Below are 19,200 nucleotides of genomic sequence, written 5' to 3'. Positions count from 1 at the left end.
AATCTATTTGGCAAATTATGCAAACTCAAACACAAAGAAACTTTACTGTGTGAAAAGTGAGTATTCGTTTTAGACTATATTATTTACATTTTTGCTGTATCATACCTAATGCAATTCAATAACTACAATAACAATTAGTTCTAAGTGCAGTTGTGTACTAGTAACTGCTACATAATGTGTATTCCTATTTACCTGATACTTAAACTTTTTCCACAAAAGAATGCCCTTGTTTTATCAGTAAGACAATGCTACAAATATATTAATTCCTACTGATATTTGTTTCTTGGTTCCTTGAAGTAAAAATCAGTTTTTATTAAAACAATATTTCAAATAAAAGGTGATTCACAAACCAGGATGTTTTGTATAACTTCCAAATGCTCCAGATCTTTAAAAGTAAAATATATTTTCAATACACATATTACTCACACACTTCATTCCTGGTTTACTTACATTTACTTTTCTTATTGCAAAATTAACATCAAATATACTGAAAAAGAAATCAATGTGCACCTAACCCAAATTTTAATTTTTTTTAGTTAAAATAAAACCAATAAATTATTCTTACCATGATAGAAGCTCTAACATAAGTGCGAACTGTCTGAAATAAAAAGTTCTGTCTTAAGAAGTTTTTATTATAATACAAAATATTTATCTTAAATATCCTAAATTTTCTTAGCTTTAAACATGACCATATAAATATTGCAAAACTACAAAACATCCAAAAATTAGTCCTCAACATGAATTGGAATAATCATATACCACACCAGTACTAAATACAAAGTGTTCAGTGAAATAAAATGAGTGAAAAAGCATTCTGAATTTCTCATCGTAACAAACTCTGCATGACAGGTACTTAAAACAAAAATGATCATATATGTCTGAAATCAATACCCATCTCAACCTAAAGTTAACTTAACAAATAAAAGGGTAGTATTAAATAACAGAGTTGCACATAACTCAGTCAGTTGTTGAAACATTTGTATTTTCTTTTTTCCAAGAATAACATTACATGACAAATAATAAAGTCAGAAACTGCACATAAGCACATTAAAGCAGTGTCAAATAATTTGCATGATTGTGGTTAAACTAAAAGTAAAAATTGATTCCTTACATATGGAAATCATAATAAGCCAAATTAATTACACTGTATTTAAATAATCAGTCATTTTCAATAGACATATTGGCTATAAGCATGCCATACTCAACTGCTTACCTCAAGTAGAGAATGATGATGACAGTACAATGATGTTTTTGTGTTCTGCTGTTACATTGCTTCAAAGTGATTATGTAAAACACTGAACTTATGCTCTCACCCCTACAGTGTGTGCTTAGACATAACCACATGCATGGCAAAAATCAGAAAAGACTGAGGAAAATCTAAGAAATGCTTAGTCAAAAAAAACTCCACAATTGTAAATAAACATGCTAAATCAAGTTTCATGTCACAAATGATAATCCATTACAATATCAAATAACTATTTAGTCTGTTCCTAGTTCACATCAAAAATAAAGTTATTGTTTTTGAATTACAAACAGCTGTAATATTACCTACTCTCTAATATTTGGCTTCTTCTGAAAACACATTAATCCTAGTTATTAACACTATCTTTAACTTCTATTAAACCACAAAGAGCATTTAAAAAACATTTTAGTTCCACACAAAAATAACTGTTTAAACTTCCTTCCCATTTTGACTATACAAACTGTACACACACAAAACAAATACTTAGTATTTTAATATTATTAAAGTTCACACAACATAAATTTACTTACCTTATCTTCTACTAAGTAAGTATTGAAGACAAATGTAATGGATGAAGCAAGCCATAAGGTTACAATTTCTCCAATAAGCCGTGGAATAAGGCCACTACCAGAAAACATTAAATGTTTCATTTGTTTGGGTAATTATTTTAACACTTACTGATCTGTAGCACTTAAACATTTCTTTCATTATTCTATCTTCTTCTCTGCAGTTGTGAAATGCATACTAATTGCACAGGCACACAACTTACTTTTTTCAATCTTTACAAATGAAGCATAAGAAAATTGTGTTTGTTAATAAAACTTTTGTGCAATTTATTATTTTGGCAATTTTAAAATTGCTATTACATTATGCATAAAATATAGCCAGTGTTAAATTATATTTTATGAATTTGTACTGTTAAAGTTTATATAAATTTACATTTCAGGAGTATAAATATAATTTTATTACTCTGCCCAATATCAATAAATTTTATCAATGACTAAAAATAATAATATTAACATACATATCTAATTTACATTTATGTACATAATATTTAAAATGCTTTAAGTATTTTTTCATAGATGTGCAATGCACAGCATTATGAACCATTATATTTAACTGGCACTAAACTATTGATAATCAGTTCTAAATTCAAATTATAAGTTCTAATTCACAAACACATTCTCCTAACTACTTAACATATCAATTCAAATTAAATTTAAAATTAAATACTGAGGATTTTCAAGTTCTTAAATTAGTGTTTAGTTATTTCCAATTACAGATTTACATAACGTGTCTTCTACAATTAAACTATTGTAGCTATAAAGCAGATAAATCTTGCCAACCCTCATCCTTTCAACAAGTTTCTTGACTGCTGAAGGTCTTGTCCCTTTATTTTCTTAATGCATGGCAATTTTTTGAATTGGTAAAAGAAAGTAGTGAAGCATAACTGTAGAATGGATATACCATAATACTGCTATTATTACACAACTATACTAGTTGTATTACTTCAACCTCAAATAAATGTTAAGAAATGAATTTGACTTCCTATAACAACATGCCAAATCTAAACTCTAATTTATGGTAACAATTCTACACATGTTAAAGTCCTCTTCCTACAAAAAAGGTGTTCTTATTGTACACAGAAATAAATTTTGTAATATCAAGTATATTTTTTAATTTTTAAAAAGACCCAAAATAAAAAATCAATTAGAATTTGAATTTATATTTTTTTTTCATACAGACCAAAATTAAAGGTAATTTATTATTTTTTTTAAAGAAACATATCAAAATTCCTAAAAAAAATACTTTTTCTAAGATTTAATCAAGCTTAATATATTGCAGTTAATTTTGGAAAATGAAAAGGACACGAGAACATTTCTGCAAATCTCACATAGGTAAAACATTTGTGTGTGTCACGGAAAAAGAAAGCCAAAAATAATGCTGCACATGAGAAGTAGGAGTAAACTCACCTAGAACAAGTAATAAAACAAAAAAGATGTTAGAAAGAATTAATCTGTTTGTTACCCACATATAAAAAATTAACCCTCTCTTCATAAACAAAATATTCTAATAGTTTTCATGAGGGGACATGGCTATTTCAACAAGATTTCATGCCTTTCCAGGCAAAATTTTAGATATTCTGTGTGTGTGTTTAGATGAAACAGTTATTTTAGCTTTTCTTCAAAATTCTATCTAATTTATCAATTAACTTCTGCTTCTAATCTGATTGTAGAAGGGAAACATATTCAGAACACAGTTATTTTATAACATACAACAAAGGTAGAATTATTTTAATGTAATATGATAAAGCCTATCATCAAATACAATGAATTACAGTGACTAAGATTATGTTAACATATAATAGTAACCAGTACAACTAAGCAGCATGTAGGCTATGAAGGCACAATTTTCTCACACTTTTTAAAAACTCTTTTTCCAGATTCCTCGATTTTTCCTTATTTTCCACATTCATAGCTACTTTTAAAGACTGACAAACTTCTGGGTTTTATAAAAGATTCAGAACTATAATTTATGTTGAAAAGATGCTGAGTGCAATTATGTGAAATAAAACTACTTAATACTGGTATATACTTTTAAAGATAGTTTATAGCCAAAAAGTAAAAAAAAAAAATTAAAATATTTCTGTTACCCAATACTGTATATAACTATTAAAATTACTGTCTGATCAGTTAGAATAATTTTATTTCATTTGTTTCCCAGTTAAATTTCATTAATATTAAAAGTATACTGTCTTCTCATATTTAAACAAAATCAAGTAAACCTTGACTTTTCATTAACAACTAAAGTACTCATTCAAACTTATCAAATCGTATTTAAAAAAAACAAAAAAGAGACATTTTGTATTAGTCAAGATACTTTCTGCTTGTTCAATAACCATAACCTGTCAAAGGAATGATTAGATGCAAAATGAAAGACTTCTGTGACATGAAAATATTAATCTTATATTCAGTACTGTGCAAAAATGTAAGGGCAAAGTCTATATCTAGATTTCAGGCTATTTTCAAAGATGGTTGGTTGGTTTGGTGTTTTATGGTGCAAAACAACTAGACTATCTGCACCAAACATCCAGTAAAAAGTTAAAATTAAAGTAATATTAGTAAAATTCATAAAAGGAAATTATGGTAAAACAAAACAAAGTTTAATTTTTTAATTAAAAAAAAACAATTAGCATTAAAACCAATTTTTACATCTAGTCTACAGCAGTAAGAGAAAAACTACAGAAAAAAAGCTGTAAAGGACTTTCTGTAGCATAATTGTAATTATCTTAACTCACCAGAAAGACTAACAGATAAGTTCAAAAACCACCGTTAGTCACCTGAAGTTAGCCTTTCCAGTCCTAGTCCCGAGTTATTTGACATTATGGCCATTTTCAGAAAGTAAAGTAATAAAAGTTCTAAAAGACTCACAGCAAAATTTTAATGATAACCCAACAGGATGACTAACTGGTAGTTCAAACATCAGCATTACTCACCTGAAGTTGGCCTTTCCAGTCCTAGTTTCAAGTTGTTTAATGTTACGGCCATTTTCTAATTTCAAATCAAACTGGATGGACTATGATTCTTAAAAGGGAATCGTATTGAAAAAGGTCTAATATATAAATTGAAACACTTAAATAGCATTAAAAAATTAATAGCCCTTAAAAAACTGAAAACATTTCTAAGATGGACAGTGTCACCATCGCCTATAACACTGTCTAAAATGGTGCCATTGTTGAGAGTCATAATGATGGCAAGACAATAAAATGTGGCTTATTGTGACCTGAGCATCACACAGACAACACATTTGTGCATAGGTCTCAGACCAAAGAAAATGACGAGTTAAAAAACTGTGGTCAATGTGTAGTCTAATGAGAACACCTTCCTCTTTCCGATATTTATAGAAGCAAGATGGCCAAAGTCCAATAGAGAGTTTTTATTTGGAAAAGCTTGTTTTCAAGTTGCTCACTCCAAGTCGACTGCCAACTAGCATAGAGGAGAGAGCCTTGAATACAGGACCACAGTCCATGTATGGAACAGGCAGAGCAGTGACAGAGCAGATAGATTCAGCTACAGTGTCAATGAGCCTGTTCCTGCAAAAAACCAACTTGGCCCAGTATCCAGAAAAACTGGATAGAAATAGACATAAAAGAGAAATAAGGCCAGTCAGTTTTGGATATTGGCATGAACTAATGTGAAGGGATTCCAGGGCCAGTAGAAAACTAATAGGGTCAGTATAAATAGTGCAATTTAAGTACTGCTTAGCTTCTATGTGATCCAGAGCAAGAGAAATTGTGTACAGTTCTGTAGTGATTCTGAAGCACCAACCGAACCACAAGAAACCATGGCAGAGCCCACACAGTCACATGATTTCAAACCATCTGTATAAATACAAATGGAAGTATAGTTCAAAAGATGTTCAGCAAATAGCAGAGAGTATTTCCAATCGGGAGTGTCTGAGTTTCTCAGAAGACTTAAAGATAGGTGAAATTTGGGGACTGTGAGAAGCCATAGTGGAGTGGGCTGACCAGTGGATACAGCAATGTTTTCCAAGGATAGACCCAATTTATCCAACTGCTCCTGGATACAAAGGCCAAAAGAAGCAATGGCAGATCATCTGTTCTGAAGGAGTATGGCCCATCAGGGAAGGAAAACACAACCCCAGGTGGGATGCTTTGTTAAGGAATGAAGTTTTGAAGCATAAAATAAAGACAGTTGCAAGCAACAGAGGTACAGAGAAGGTTCATGAGACCCTGTGTATAAGCTCTGAGTTGGGGAAGTGCAGAAAGTCCCGATGCAGAGCAGAAGTCCTTGATGATGAATGGAGTCCAGCATCTTTAAAACCGAGGTCCTAGCAGAGCCATAGACCAGTGATCCATAGTCGAGGGGAGCAATTTCAGAGATCAGTAGCAGTAAAGGACTGACTAGGTGCATGAAAATAAGTATACGAACCACTACTGAAAAGAAGAAGGTTGTGATCAGAAAGCATACGCTCTACAATATCAGCACTTCCCCAGAGGAGATGATGTCCATTAAATTCCCCCAGGATTAAAAAGGGAGACAGCAACTGTTCAATGAGAGCATCAAGGTCTGATTAATCATAGGTCTCTCCAGGTGATAGGTAGAGAGAACAAATAGTGATGGCATGACCCAAGGAAACATGGATGACTAAGGCCTCTAAGGGTGTGCCAAGTGGCAAAGAAAGGGTGGAAACATGCTGATCAACAACAGTACCATCCCTCCATGCACTCGTCCATCACACAGCCTGTCATTCTGTAAAAAGAAAACTGCTGACAGGTGACTGTATCAGCAGGTTTCAGAAATGTTTCCTGTATGGAAACACATATAAGATGGTAGGAAGCAATCAGTGTTTTGATGTCATCCAGATTAGAACATAAACCTCGACAGTTCCATTGTCTCAAGGTGGCCATTTTTATTTACATGTAGGCAAATTAGGTGGAGAACCCTTCTGTTTATGACAATGTCTTTTTTCTTTACTGTCTTTATTCAAAGGAGGTCTATTGACCTCCATGGATCCTGCCCTGGTTCAATTGGACAGGTCTTTGCTGTTGGAAGAGGATTCCAGCAACTGAGGATGTGAACAAATGAGAGTTTTGCATCTTGAGGTGGGAGAAGATGTATCTGAAGAAATGCCTGTACCTGGAACCAAAGGAATTGGACCTTGGGATTTGTTGGAATGCATGTTAGGGACAGATATGGGTGTTGAAGTTGATTAATCTACATTTTTAACCATGGAGGTCAAAAGACTTTTGGAGGCACAGAGAGATCCATCTGCACTCCCACTGTAGTAATGGCATGAAGTGCAGTAGCATACGTTCAAGCCTCAGGATAAGTAATGTTTTGAATCATTTTCCAATGCTGCACCTCTCTTTCTTCCAACCATTTAGGGCAAGAACGAAAGTAGGATGTGTTAGAGCCATTGTACTTAATGCAATGAGGGTCCATTTCACACTTAGGCATTGTGGTCCTTGTCACTGCAACGAGCACATGTCAAGGAACCATGACATGATGTCTTCGAGTGACCAAACCATTGACACTGGAAACATCTGTTGGAGTTTGGAATGTATGGCCATACCCTGGAATAAAGATAACTTGCCTTGATGGTGGCAGGTGGACATGGTGATGTAAATGTTAGAATTAGGACATTGGTCGGCATCATAATTCCATCTTTGTTTCACTACAGAAACTCCTCAAGTGGAGAACCCTGTGAGAATCTCTTACTTGGGGATGTTCTTCAAATCCCTCTAAAACAATAATGCTTCATAATGAATTCAAAGAAGCATGAGATGTAGCCTCAATAGGTATATCCCCAACTGCCCTTGAATGCAAGAGGAGTTTGCTGTGTTGAAATGTGGATGTTTCCACCAATATGTCACCAGATCGAAGTTTCTTTACTGACTTTGGAGAGCCAAGCAAGTCCTCTAGTCCCTTCTGAATGAAAAAGAGAGGCATCTGCCCTACAAGTTTGTCTGAAAGAGAAAGAAAATAAGTTATAACAGTGTTACAGATGTTGAAGATTGCTGCTCAGAATCTTCAAGGTGTGGTCATTTACCTATAGACTGTTTGTTTACTATTTTATTTCAGTTTTTATTTGGATAATCCATAAATAAATTGAAATATATCAGTGCCCACTCACCCCACCCACCATGGGTGGGGACACACTACAATGCCAAACAAGGACACTGGAGCAATGCCAGGGTTTCATGAGCACTATACCCATACACCAGCATCTGACACAATGTCCACAATACCTGTTGAGAACATTCAATACTAGTACTTGGTTGAGCCTAGCCCATGTGGACCAGCCAATTGACCCAAGGGGGGCTACTCCAAGGCTACCTGTTCACAGGAATTCAAGGCCAAAGTGGTGTGTTTGGGTTGGACCCTTCAACCACCAGGATCCCCTTCTCCCCTTCACAGGTCACCACATATGGCAAACACATGGGTGGATGTTTAGATCTCAGAGGAAGTAAACTGAAATAACAGAACCTTCTCTGGGAGATCCTCTCACTTCGTACAGAAATCTACACTGAGGGGGATTTCAAAGAATGATGGAAGGTAAATCACAGGTGAAACATCAAAAGTTTATTAATATTCATTATTTTGTAGAACAAAAATGCAGCAGAAGTGCAAACAATATTTTGTTTGTCCCTCATTTGCTTTAATAACTGCAGACAATGTCTTAGACACATTTTTGCAAAATCCCAAAGGATACTTTTGATTAAATATGCTGCAAAAATGCCTAATACACTCCCATAAAGTTTATTTGGAAAAATGTTTTGGATTTGACAAGTTTTTGGTCTATTACGTCCCAGATCTTCTCAACTGGGTTGAGAACTGGGCTCTGTGGGGGCAATTGTATTATTTGAATGACACCAGCAGCTTTTTTCTTAGCTAAGTAAGTTCTGCACAGGTTGGATGAGTATTTAGGAGTCATTAACTTCTTGGTAACAGAATAATTTATCAATAATATATAAACTAATGTGTAAAAGATGGTGAATCAATATCTGATGGTATTTATGCTGGTCCACTACTTCATCTATTTTGCAAATATCTCCTGTTGCTTCAAAAAAAAAACAACAAAAAAAACACTTAAACCAGCACACTTCCTCCCCCATGCTTCACAAAAGGTGCTATGCATTGAGGTATCTTTCACCTTTTATTGAACATAAAACCAATGCTTTGAACTGAACATTTCAAACTTGAACTCATCCATCCACAACATCCTTTTCCAACCGTCAACAGTCCAGTTTATGTACTTCTTAGCAAATTTCAGTCTCTTGACAATAGTTGGAGATCAAAATAAAGGATTTTTAACTGCTACATGACCAAATATTCTATTCTTGTTAAGTCTTCTTGGTGTTTTAAATCTGAATACTTTTCTGTTGTTTGTTACATAGTCATTTATCTCATGCTTGAGATCAGTGGCAGATCCTTATGTCCTGAAGGCTGTATAGACAAAGATTTTTAACATCAGTACACTGAGTTTAGGTGTTCTGCCTCTTCCTTTACTACTGTCAAATTTACCTATTTTGGTACTATGATCTAGAATGTAATTGATAGTATTTGGTGAACACAGAAACTCTGCAGCAATCTGTCAAAGCATCCAACCAGTATCGCAAAGCTTTTATGCAAACTTTCTGCTTTTCTGACAATTCATGTTTTTTGGGCTATGGCATGACAACAAAACTTAATATAGTTTTAAACACTGTTTTTATCTGAAATGGTCATCAATAAAGAGTTAAGGTGATTCTTTAGTCTTGTGTTCCATATCAGAATTGCTTAAAATAAGTATTTTGAGATTCCTAAAGATGAGTTGTTAGCCTCCTTTTGCATAAATATAAGCAAGAGCATTTGCTAGTTTGAAAACAATAAACCTTAAACTGTTTAAGAGCATGTAATTATTATGACATTCAGCTTTGTAGTCTTTAAATCCATGTTAAACTAAACTATTTGTATATTAATTTTTTATTACTCATTTCAACGTGGTATTTTATTTTGACATAAACTATTTTGGTGCAACCTGTTATTTTATCCACAACACATAGATAACCAAGTTCATGTAATTATTTCTACACATGCTGAAAATAGTTTATGCTGAAACTCAAAACATCTATTAATATTGCTTTCATCTTTCTCACAGTATAGTATAATTTTCTTGCAAATCCTCAATTTTCAACCCTAATTTTAAAGCATCCATTCAAAAACTATAACAAATACCTTCAATTTTTTTTAACAATTAAAAGAACTACAACAACAACAAAACTGACAGGTATTTTGGTTTGAAGTTAACCGGGGGTGCTCAGAAAGATGGACTTTCTCTTCGCCCCACTCATGATATTAGTATATTGAAGCAGCTACCCAAAAAAAAGCAAAGAAAAACATGTAAAGGACCAGATCATTTAAAAATATGGAGCGAACCCTGAGCAAGCAAAGAAGACAAAAGACCGACAAACTGACACCAGACACTCATAGGTTATATGCAAATACCATAAAATCAACGGCCAATACATGACTTAGGATCCATCAGGGCAGCCGGGATCTATAAATCCAATGCCGAAATTTAGATGTGGGGGAAACGGGAGAACCCTGGGAAAACCCACTTTCACTAGCTGGTGCCAATGATCCAGCTAGTGCCAGTTTAGCTCACATCATGAGGGTGGAGGTTCAGACAGAGAGAAAAATGGGGCTATGTCACGACAATATTTTGCCCTTTTCATTAACATGTGTAAGTTATTGGGAGGTGGTGAGTCCACTACACTGTCGACGAAACTCCAGGTTGGAGATCTAGAACTGTTCAGGTAGATTCTCTGGAGAAGTGTCACGATAATGTTTTAACCTTTCAAATAACGTGTGAAAGTCATTGTGAGGTGGAGAGTCCATTGCACTGTGTGACAAAACACCAGGTTGGGGTTCTAAAACTTGTTCAGGTAGATTCTCTGGGTATTCCACAGTCGTCTGGGAAAATTTTTGTCTTCTGTGTATTCTAGTTTGAATAGCTTGAGAAATTGTAGGATGCTTATCTGTTATAGTTGACTTATCCAAATACGTAGCTTGTGTAGTTTGCATCTGGGAAGACGTTTTAGAGTGAAGTGCAATAGATGACGTCCGAGTGAATTTGTTGAGAAACTGAGGCTTGTTCTGTACATGACCAGCAACCATATCATCACTTGTCTGTGAATGGTTGTCATTCTTTATGACGAAAGTTTGTGAAGAGTTGGATGGCGGCTTCACAGGAGACGATTTGACTATGGAGTGTGGGGGGTTGAAAAAGGGATCAGATGACACGTCACGTGGTGAAACAAGTTCTGGTTGCTTGGGTATCCAAGGATTGATTGAGCGACGGCGGGGACATTCGGCACTAAAAATGAAAGATGTGATAATAGCAACCATTACGTAAAATGGTATCGGCAATATGTTTAGTAGTTGTTACTATTTTCATGAAGTTGGTAGCTTGTCTGGAGGCTTTCGAGTAGATTTGGTGCACGACATATATCTCGGAATTGGTTTGGCTTTCAATGGCAAATTTAATTTCACTCGGTTTAATGAAAGAGCGTATTCCTCTCAGGAAAATGGAGAAAAGGTTTGTTGGGCTCTTGGTTGGTGAACATTTGATATTAATTCGGAGTATTCCACAGCTCACAAAAGTATGATAAGTTAGCAGGCATTGACAGCTGGAGGACAATACCTCCCAGGCGAAGGATTCGGGTCCTAAATTGGTTTAAGGAAGCACCAGGTTTAGCCTGCGTGATAAACATGGCTATTTGAAGAGGCAAGAGGTGGGGTGGCAGATCATCGATGATTACCAGCGGGACAGGTGGAAAAATTGGCACAGCAGGACCAGGTAATGAGAATGTCATGCAGAGGTAGAATACACGTCTTACTTGCTCAGTGTCAAAGCTGAGAATGGAATGAATGAAAAGAACGGCAACGTTATATTACACATATTTACATCTCATGTTAGTTATAACCTGAAAGGGGAAAATGTACCTTTTTTCTTTTCAGTTATTAGAAAATATTTATGAAATAATGAATAACAACTTACGAGCAAAATCCCAAAATTCCATCTTCTCTATAAAGTTCTCGTAAAGATGAAAAAATCCCCCTATAAAAAATTAACATTTGTTACTATTAAGTAGATAAATTTGGTATGTATATGTTAAAGATTTCTTTTGAATTTCAACTCTTGTGAAAATTAAATCTTTAAATTAATTTATGTTACTATATCGTGAAGTTTATTATTTTTTACCTTTGCATGGTTTATTAACATTCACTGTCTTGTTAATCCTATCCCAGATACAAATGCAAGATTAAAAACTGGTGTTTCTTTAATATTCTGGCTTCTAGCCTTAACTTGATTAAAAGATACTTAAAATAAAATAAAAATGGTTATAAAATTAATATTTTTTGTCCTAACCTTCGTGAAATGTAAAATTTTAACGATACAAAAAATAAGTGGTTATAAAATTAATGTTAATAGTTCGAAATTAAAATTATATACATTTTTGTGCTCTACATCACTTATGTTAATTAACAAGTGGTCAACTGGGTCAACTATTATCCTAAAAATAAACATTCCTGTACAAGCTTTATTCTGTACACATTTTCTCTACCTTTATTTACTTTAAACACTACAAAATACATATACATTTATCATACAGAAGGCACAGAATAAAGTGACCAACAACCCACAATCATATGCCTTTTCATAATACAATACTAAACATCCCATGACAAACAATTCTAGCCACCATTCGCCATATTACTAATGTCCAATTACACAGTTAGCATCAATGTCCCTTGCCACCCAAGTGGTAGGTTCTCAGATGAAATATTTAAAGTAATTGTTATGTTTTATAAGAATTAAGCAAATTATTGTAGTAATTTTAATTGAGTAGACTTTTGTTAGCATGTGTGAATATACAAGCCAGGTTTAATATGAGGTATGCATGCAAAAAGTATGATCAAAGAATAAGATACTCTTTCTCATCACCTAAGAATAGAGGTAGATCCTTTGTAATACAACCATTAAGACCCAACTCCACAGGATCAATAGTTTAATATAAAGTATTTTTTCTAAACAGTATATTATTTTAATGTTTATGAAATATGAGATTTTGTGCTAAAATATATTTGTATAAAATTTCATAAACATTACAATAATGCTTGCTTTATTCTAATTAGAAAGAAAATATTAAAAACCTTCCAAGACAGAAAAAATTAAATAAAAAAATTAACTTTAAATTTTTTATTGCCAGCCACCTCAAATATGAATGAATGAACTGAACAAACAAAGTTTGTACTTCAAGCAAGAACTTGTAAATATATTGCATTATTGATGAAAATCAAGAATTTATGCTTGAGCAAATCTGCATCTTTTTGGCTAATATATACATTTGAGATTAATTAAAAAACATTTTACTTAACTGCAGGTAGCTTAAACAAAAGTAAAAACTGAGCAGTTAATATAATTACAGCAACAAAAATCATCACAGTAAATGCTACATGATTTGCACAAGACAATATATCAATAATATGAAATATTTTAAGTGGTTAGTTTTATTCTAAAGACTGTTACCTAAAATCAAGACTTTTTTCATTTTTCAAAAATCAAAATAGTTTTACTTTTATAAATACTTTCTAAAATATAATTTGCTACAAGTCCTATGCCAAACTCTCAATAAAATGATCAAACTATACCTTAAAATTATCAATTTACAGTATAATGTGAGAAAGTTAGAACACCCTATGAAAGCCTGTGTATTTTTGTAATATTTTTGGATATATAGATATTTAATCTCAATTTCAACAATACTGAGAGATTATAGGAATATAACTAAACAATTAAAACTGAAGAAAAGACTTTTCAAGATCTTCTGTAAATGTAATTCTACAAAAATGCATATTCTGAGGAAAAAGTTAGGACACCCTACCCCCTAATAGCTAGTGTTACCCCCTTTGGCTGAAATAACTGCAGTGAGATGCTTCTTGTAGCCATCTACCAGTCTCTGACATCGATCTGAAGAAAGATTCCCCCACTCCTAAATGCAGAATTCTTTCAGCTGTGAGATGTTTCAGGGATTTCTTGCATGTACAGCCCGGTTAGATTCACCCCACAACATCTCAATGGGATTAAGATCTGGGTTTTGACTCGGCCATTCCAGGACTCTCCATTTCTTAGTTTTCAGCCAGTCCTTAGTGGATTTACTAGTATGTTTTGGGTCCAGTTCCGCTTCAGCTTTAATTTTCGTACAGATGGTGTCACACGATCCTCAAGCACCCTCTGATACACAGTACAATTCATGGTGGATTCTAGGACTGTCCAGGTCCTGCTGCAGTAAAGCAGCAACAAACCATGACACTTCCACCTCCATGCTTCACAGTTGGTATGAGGTTCTTTTCCTGGAATGCTGTATTTGGTTTATGCCAGACATGTCCTCTGTTCTGGTGTCCAAATAGTTCAATTTTGGACTCATCTGTCTAAAGAACATAATTCCAGAAGTCCTGGTGTTTGTCTACATTCTCTCTGGCAAACTTCAGTCTGGCCTTGATGTTTCTCATAGAGAGCAAACGTTTCCTCCTTGCCCACCTCCCATGCAAGTTAAACTTGTGCAGTCTCTTTCTGATTGTAGAGACATGCACTTTCACATCAACAGTAGCCAAAGCCTGCTGTAGGTCCCGTGATGACACATCAGGGTGTCTGTAGACCTTTTTCAGCATCTTGCATTCGCGGTGTGAACTTGCTTGGACGACCAGTTGGCAGTTGTTTCGAAAGCCCTCCACTTGTTGACTATTTTCCAGACAGTGAAATGGCTGATTTCAAAATATTTTGTGATCTTTCTAAATCCTTTACCAGACTCATAAGCTGCTACAATTTTCTTTCTGAAGGCCTCAGACAGCTCTTTTGCTCAAATCATGGTGCTCACTCTCACTTCAACAGTCAGGAGCACACCAAACTAAATGTGTGAAGTTTAAATAGAGCAAGCCTCATTCAAAATACTGAGTAATGATCTTCTAATCATGTGCACCTGGTGTGATACACCTGTGTGTGAGTTGAGCCATTTTAAGTGAGAATAAATGTGGGGGTGTCCTCACTTTTTCCTCACTTAGAATATGCATTTTTGTAGAACTACATTTACAGAAGATCTTGAAAAGTCTTTTCTTCAGTTTTAATTGTTTAGTTATATTCCTATAATCTCTCAGTATTGTAGATATTGATATTAAATATCTATATATCCAAAAATTTCACAAAAAATACACAGGCTTTCTTAGGGAGTCCTTTTTCACGACTGTATACTAAAATATTAGTGTAAATAACTTTAAAAACACAGCTAATAAATTTTTCTACTTTATTAATTACAATGTACATCTTAATTATTTAAAATGTACTGAAAACGTATTTGAAAAATACTTTTAAGTACATTTTTTACCTTCTTTGGAGCTATCTTTAGTACGAATGTTTTAACATTTATTGTGAAAGTTTGAAGTCAGTATAGTGTCTTACATTTTAATTTTCTACAAATATGTACACAGCACTTACAATGCATGTAAACAAGAAAGGTAAAACTAAAAAAATCAGTTATTTAAATTTAAATATTTTTTCCCACTTTTGAAAATCAGTGTCATTATGTTCGTCTCACCCAAAGCAGGATAAAAGTTTTACATTTCGTGTAATTACGTTTTGTGGTTTTAACCTTCTTATTTCATTATTTTCATGGCATTAAAACTCTTTATATTGCTATAACTAGCTTGATTACATATGTATAAATTCATATTTGTGTGTAATAAAAAATGTTATTATACAATGGATCCCCATTATATGTTGCACTGCTCTGCATACTTCATTATTAAAGTGATCACCAATTACTACCCAGGTATCACACAATGTTGTCTTGTTCCATTACTAGTGTGTTAACCCACAATGCACGGGCATACTTTACTGCAAATGTCATGAGGGTTTTAACGAATTACCTTCAAACTTTAAACTGATATTATTTATATTCTACCAACAAGTATAGAATAAAATCATGAATAATAATCCATATTTTACTTGGACATGAGTTTTAACTTCCTAGTTTTATGAGGCAATATTTAACAAAATCCTTAATTTCTCCTAATGCAAGATACATGCCATTTTTTCCTATAGCCACCCTTCCAGTAAATACAAAATTTATTGTAAATTACTCACTGTAATATCACCATTGTTCTTAGAAAAAATAATTTTATTAGCCTTCAACTGGGTTAAAAGTTATGTTCTCATGGGACAAATATAGTTGTCAGTCAATTTGACCAAGACTGAACTACTTTACCAAGCATATTGTTCACCAACTACTGTACTGCCATATGTGAATGAAACAACACTGCTGTGTTAAGATGATAAAGGATGTAAAGAAACACACTGTGTTCACCAGCATTTTAACTACACTGTAGTTAAAAACAAAACCATGTTACACTCTTTAAAACATTATCAAAGAGTGGATCAAAATTTTTCAGGGCTACCTCCCCCTTATAATACACAAAGATTGTGTTACATAAATGTTACTTTAAATGTACATCCCTCTTTCCAGGATTGCATCTCGAATCATAACATGAACCCCCTCCATTTGTTACACCAGCAATACCAAGCTCAAGATCTTTGTACACCCATTTCAATTTTATTACCTATCAGTAGAACCCTACCAACCTACCCCCACATCTTCTAATATGTCCAAGATAGAATGTCATCCATTTTATATATATATCCTAGTATCCTTTTTTGGCACAAGAAAGGAATCATTAATACCCAGGGTAGAAAAGGTCTGTGAAATAACTGAAGCAATAAAGTTCATTTTTCCTGCAAGCTTCTCTCTAAAAAAACACTTACCTGTGGAAGCCTTTTAACTTAATTGTAGGATGACTAATGTCATTGTGACATTAAGTTATGACCAACTCCCCTTTAGAAGTGTCACACACACAATTTTGACTTTTAACCTAAGCATGCAGCATACCTGACAGAGCATAATATAATGAATGCAAACCTCCTTTTTCTAGATTTTTTAAATACAGTATTATATGAGGGACTTAAATGACATCATTATGCCAAATATTACTTTAGAATCAAAATAAACCTCTACAATTGTACAATTCTTACTTACCATGAAACTATTTCTCTGTATTTGTTTTATAGTAAATCAAGCACTGAAAAGACAGGAGAGGGGAATATGTGATGATAGTAAGACAACAACAAAATTACAGTTAGTGTTACACTGTATCCATAGTACAAAACAATAAGTCTCAATTGAACAGTCAACAAAAACATTTTCAAAGATAGGGAGATAGAAGAAAGGAAATGATAGAAAATGTGATGCAGAAACCAATTACAGAATGTGTGCTCTTGTGGAAAAATAAGGGATGTGGAACAAATTCAACCAAAAAAAAGGAAAATTTACAAGTTAAAAGAATCTGCAATATCTTACAAAGAGCCAGACGAACCCTTCACATGAAGTCAGAGAAACAACACTGCTGGATGAAAGGAAAAGAAGTAAAGCTAAGGAGTAAGGAGAGTGACAGAAGAATGTTCAATAGAGAAAACCATGTCAAGCCAGTCAGCATGGAGTTATTACGACAATTTAAGCATCCAAAATGAGAAAAAACACAAGGGAGAATGGAATGCGTTCTCAGCTAAAGCTGAGGAAAGAGGAACAGATGACTAGAAAAGATGAAATAGGGTGCTAAGGAGAGTGGCAAAAATATTAACTGCAGAGTTGACTGTATGTATCATCATGAGACATTTATGAATCATCCTTAAAAAAAAATCCAAAATTTCATGTAACACTAAAAACTCTAAGAGATATATGTCAAGGGGCAAAATATCACAGTACAACTAATCTAAATTAACATAACAGTTGAGACATGCTCCCCCATCTTGTCAAGGAGACATATGAAAACAGAAGACTCAGATGAAAGGAAGAGAAATACCCACTATGGGAGTAGTTTATCAATTCTCCAGATAAAGTTTTTGAGTAAGGAAGGAGAATGGTTCAAAACAAGTGATCCCAAATAAAGACCCAAACAATCTGCAGTCCATTATAAATATCATAAATGAGCATGATCCAAGGAGCTAAAGGATTCTATAAGAGCCCAAATCCACAGAATATGAAAGAACCTTCTTCACAATGAGAAAAGAAGATATAGCATGGGAAACCAATTACTCTATGCCCCTCAAAAGAAGCATAGAAAGCAGGACCATGCAGACATATGAAGAAAAAAAAAACCTAAATAAATTAAAAACTCATCCATATTGAACCAACCCACTCAGACATATTGCCTACAGAAGAAGAAAAGTATGGTTGTATAAGGCTTGTTGAGACAGAGCCAAACCATGAAAAAGCATGCGAGATGTCCACCTCATTCATCACAAGACCTAGTGCAAAAGACCATCATAGGGCAAGGAATTCCCCATTGGAAAATAAGGAAAAACTAGCTATGACAAGAAAAATGTGACACTAACAATACAGAAATAAAAAACCTGGAAAATGGCAAGAAACCCATCAAACAGCAACTGTAGCCATTAGGACTATCACGAGGAAGACTAAACAAAATGGGGCAAGAATGAAGACAAAAGTTTGGAGAAGGAAAGGAAAACAAAGATTAAAAGCTTTCTGATGAAACCCAGTACTCAACAACTGGCTGCAAATGGAGAACAAAGATCCATAAACTAAACAAAACAGGACCCACTGAACATGAGCCTATAGGACAGTTGTTGCCAAGACTGACAACCATTGTGTTATCTGGTGTACTATTTCATTAGCCAATACCAAGCAATGTCCATGGACGTAGATCCTAGGGGGATGGGAGATACATCCCCCCCTTCATTTTAGGTGGGGGGTATGGTGCATACAATCATCCCCCCCTACAGTTTGGTCTGTTGAATTGTTTTATTGCATCACAGGCCTACAAATTGTGTGTTTGTTCTTGTGATTCTCATGTTCTTACCAATCAAATTACATAATTAGGCCTAGATGTAGGCTTTTTCAGTAGCTGAAATGTACATCTTCAATACAGGCGTGCTTCTCAGCTTTTCGATATAAGCGATAGTTTGTAAGTATTAGTCAGTAGGCCTAAGTATACATGCAAGGCTTGCAAGCACTATCACAGAATCTACCTACATCTTGTACGTAATGTAAGATTAAGTAAAATTTTCATCACAACAGATTGAACAGAGCATGAAATTCAAAAATATTACTTCCAAGTGTAAACTTTTGTGATCAAAATCTGGCAGGCCATTTGTAGCTTATAGCTGTATCAATCTTATGTGTATATTGCGCGGTTTTCCTACGCCATTTGTTCTTATGCATGTCTAAGCGGTTTTACTATCGAACGCCTTACTCTCCTTAGCTGCCGCGAAGTCACTGACCATAGTGTATGTTTAGTGTACAGTTAACGACAGGTTCGGGC

The 19,200-nt window shown here is 34.1% G+C and overlaps 1 protein-coding gene across 5 annotated transcripts in view; it reads right to left on the bottom strand.

Moving 5' to 3' along the window:
• Positions 1–19,200, bottom strand: part of LOC143222207 (mitochondrial carrier homolog 2-like) — a 61,002-nt gene that overhangs the window by 12,604 nt on the left and 29,198 nt on the right. For all 5 annotated transcript variants that reach the window (XR_013012097.1, XR_013012096.1, XM_076448335.1 and 2 more), the window contains exons 6-8: positions 11,810–11,869; positions 1,774–1,867; positions 566–598 (exon numbers count right to left, since the gene is read on the bottom strand). Coding sequence is in view for 3 of the 5 variants with exons in the window: in XM_076448335.1 (XP_076304450.1) it covers positions 566–598; positions 1,774–1,867; positions 11,810–11,869 (187 nt within the window). In the remaining 2 variants the exon portion in view is untranslated. The remainder of the gene's footprint in view (positions 1–565; positions 599–1,773; positions 1,868–11,809; positions 11,870–19,200) is intronic.

The sequence above is a fragment of the Tachypleus tridentatus genome, chromosome 8 (assembly GCF_004210375.1).
Source record: "Tachypleus tridentatus isolate NWPU-2018 chromosome 8, ASM421037v1, whole genome shotgun sequence".
Taxonomy (NCBI): domain Eukaryota; kingdom Metazoa; phylum Arthropoda; class Merostomata; order Xiphosura; family Limulidae; genus Tachypleus; species Tachypleus tridentatus.
Note: the sequence above shows the minus strand (reverse complement) of the source record. Positions and strands in the feature narration are given on the sequence as shown.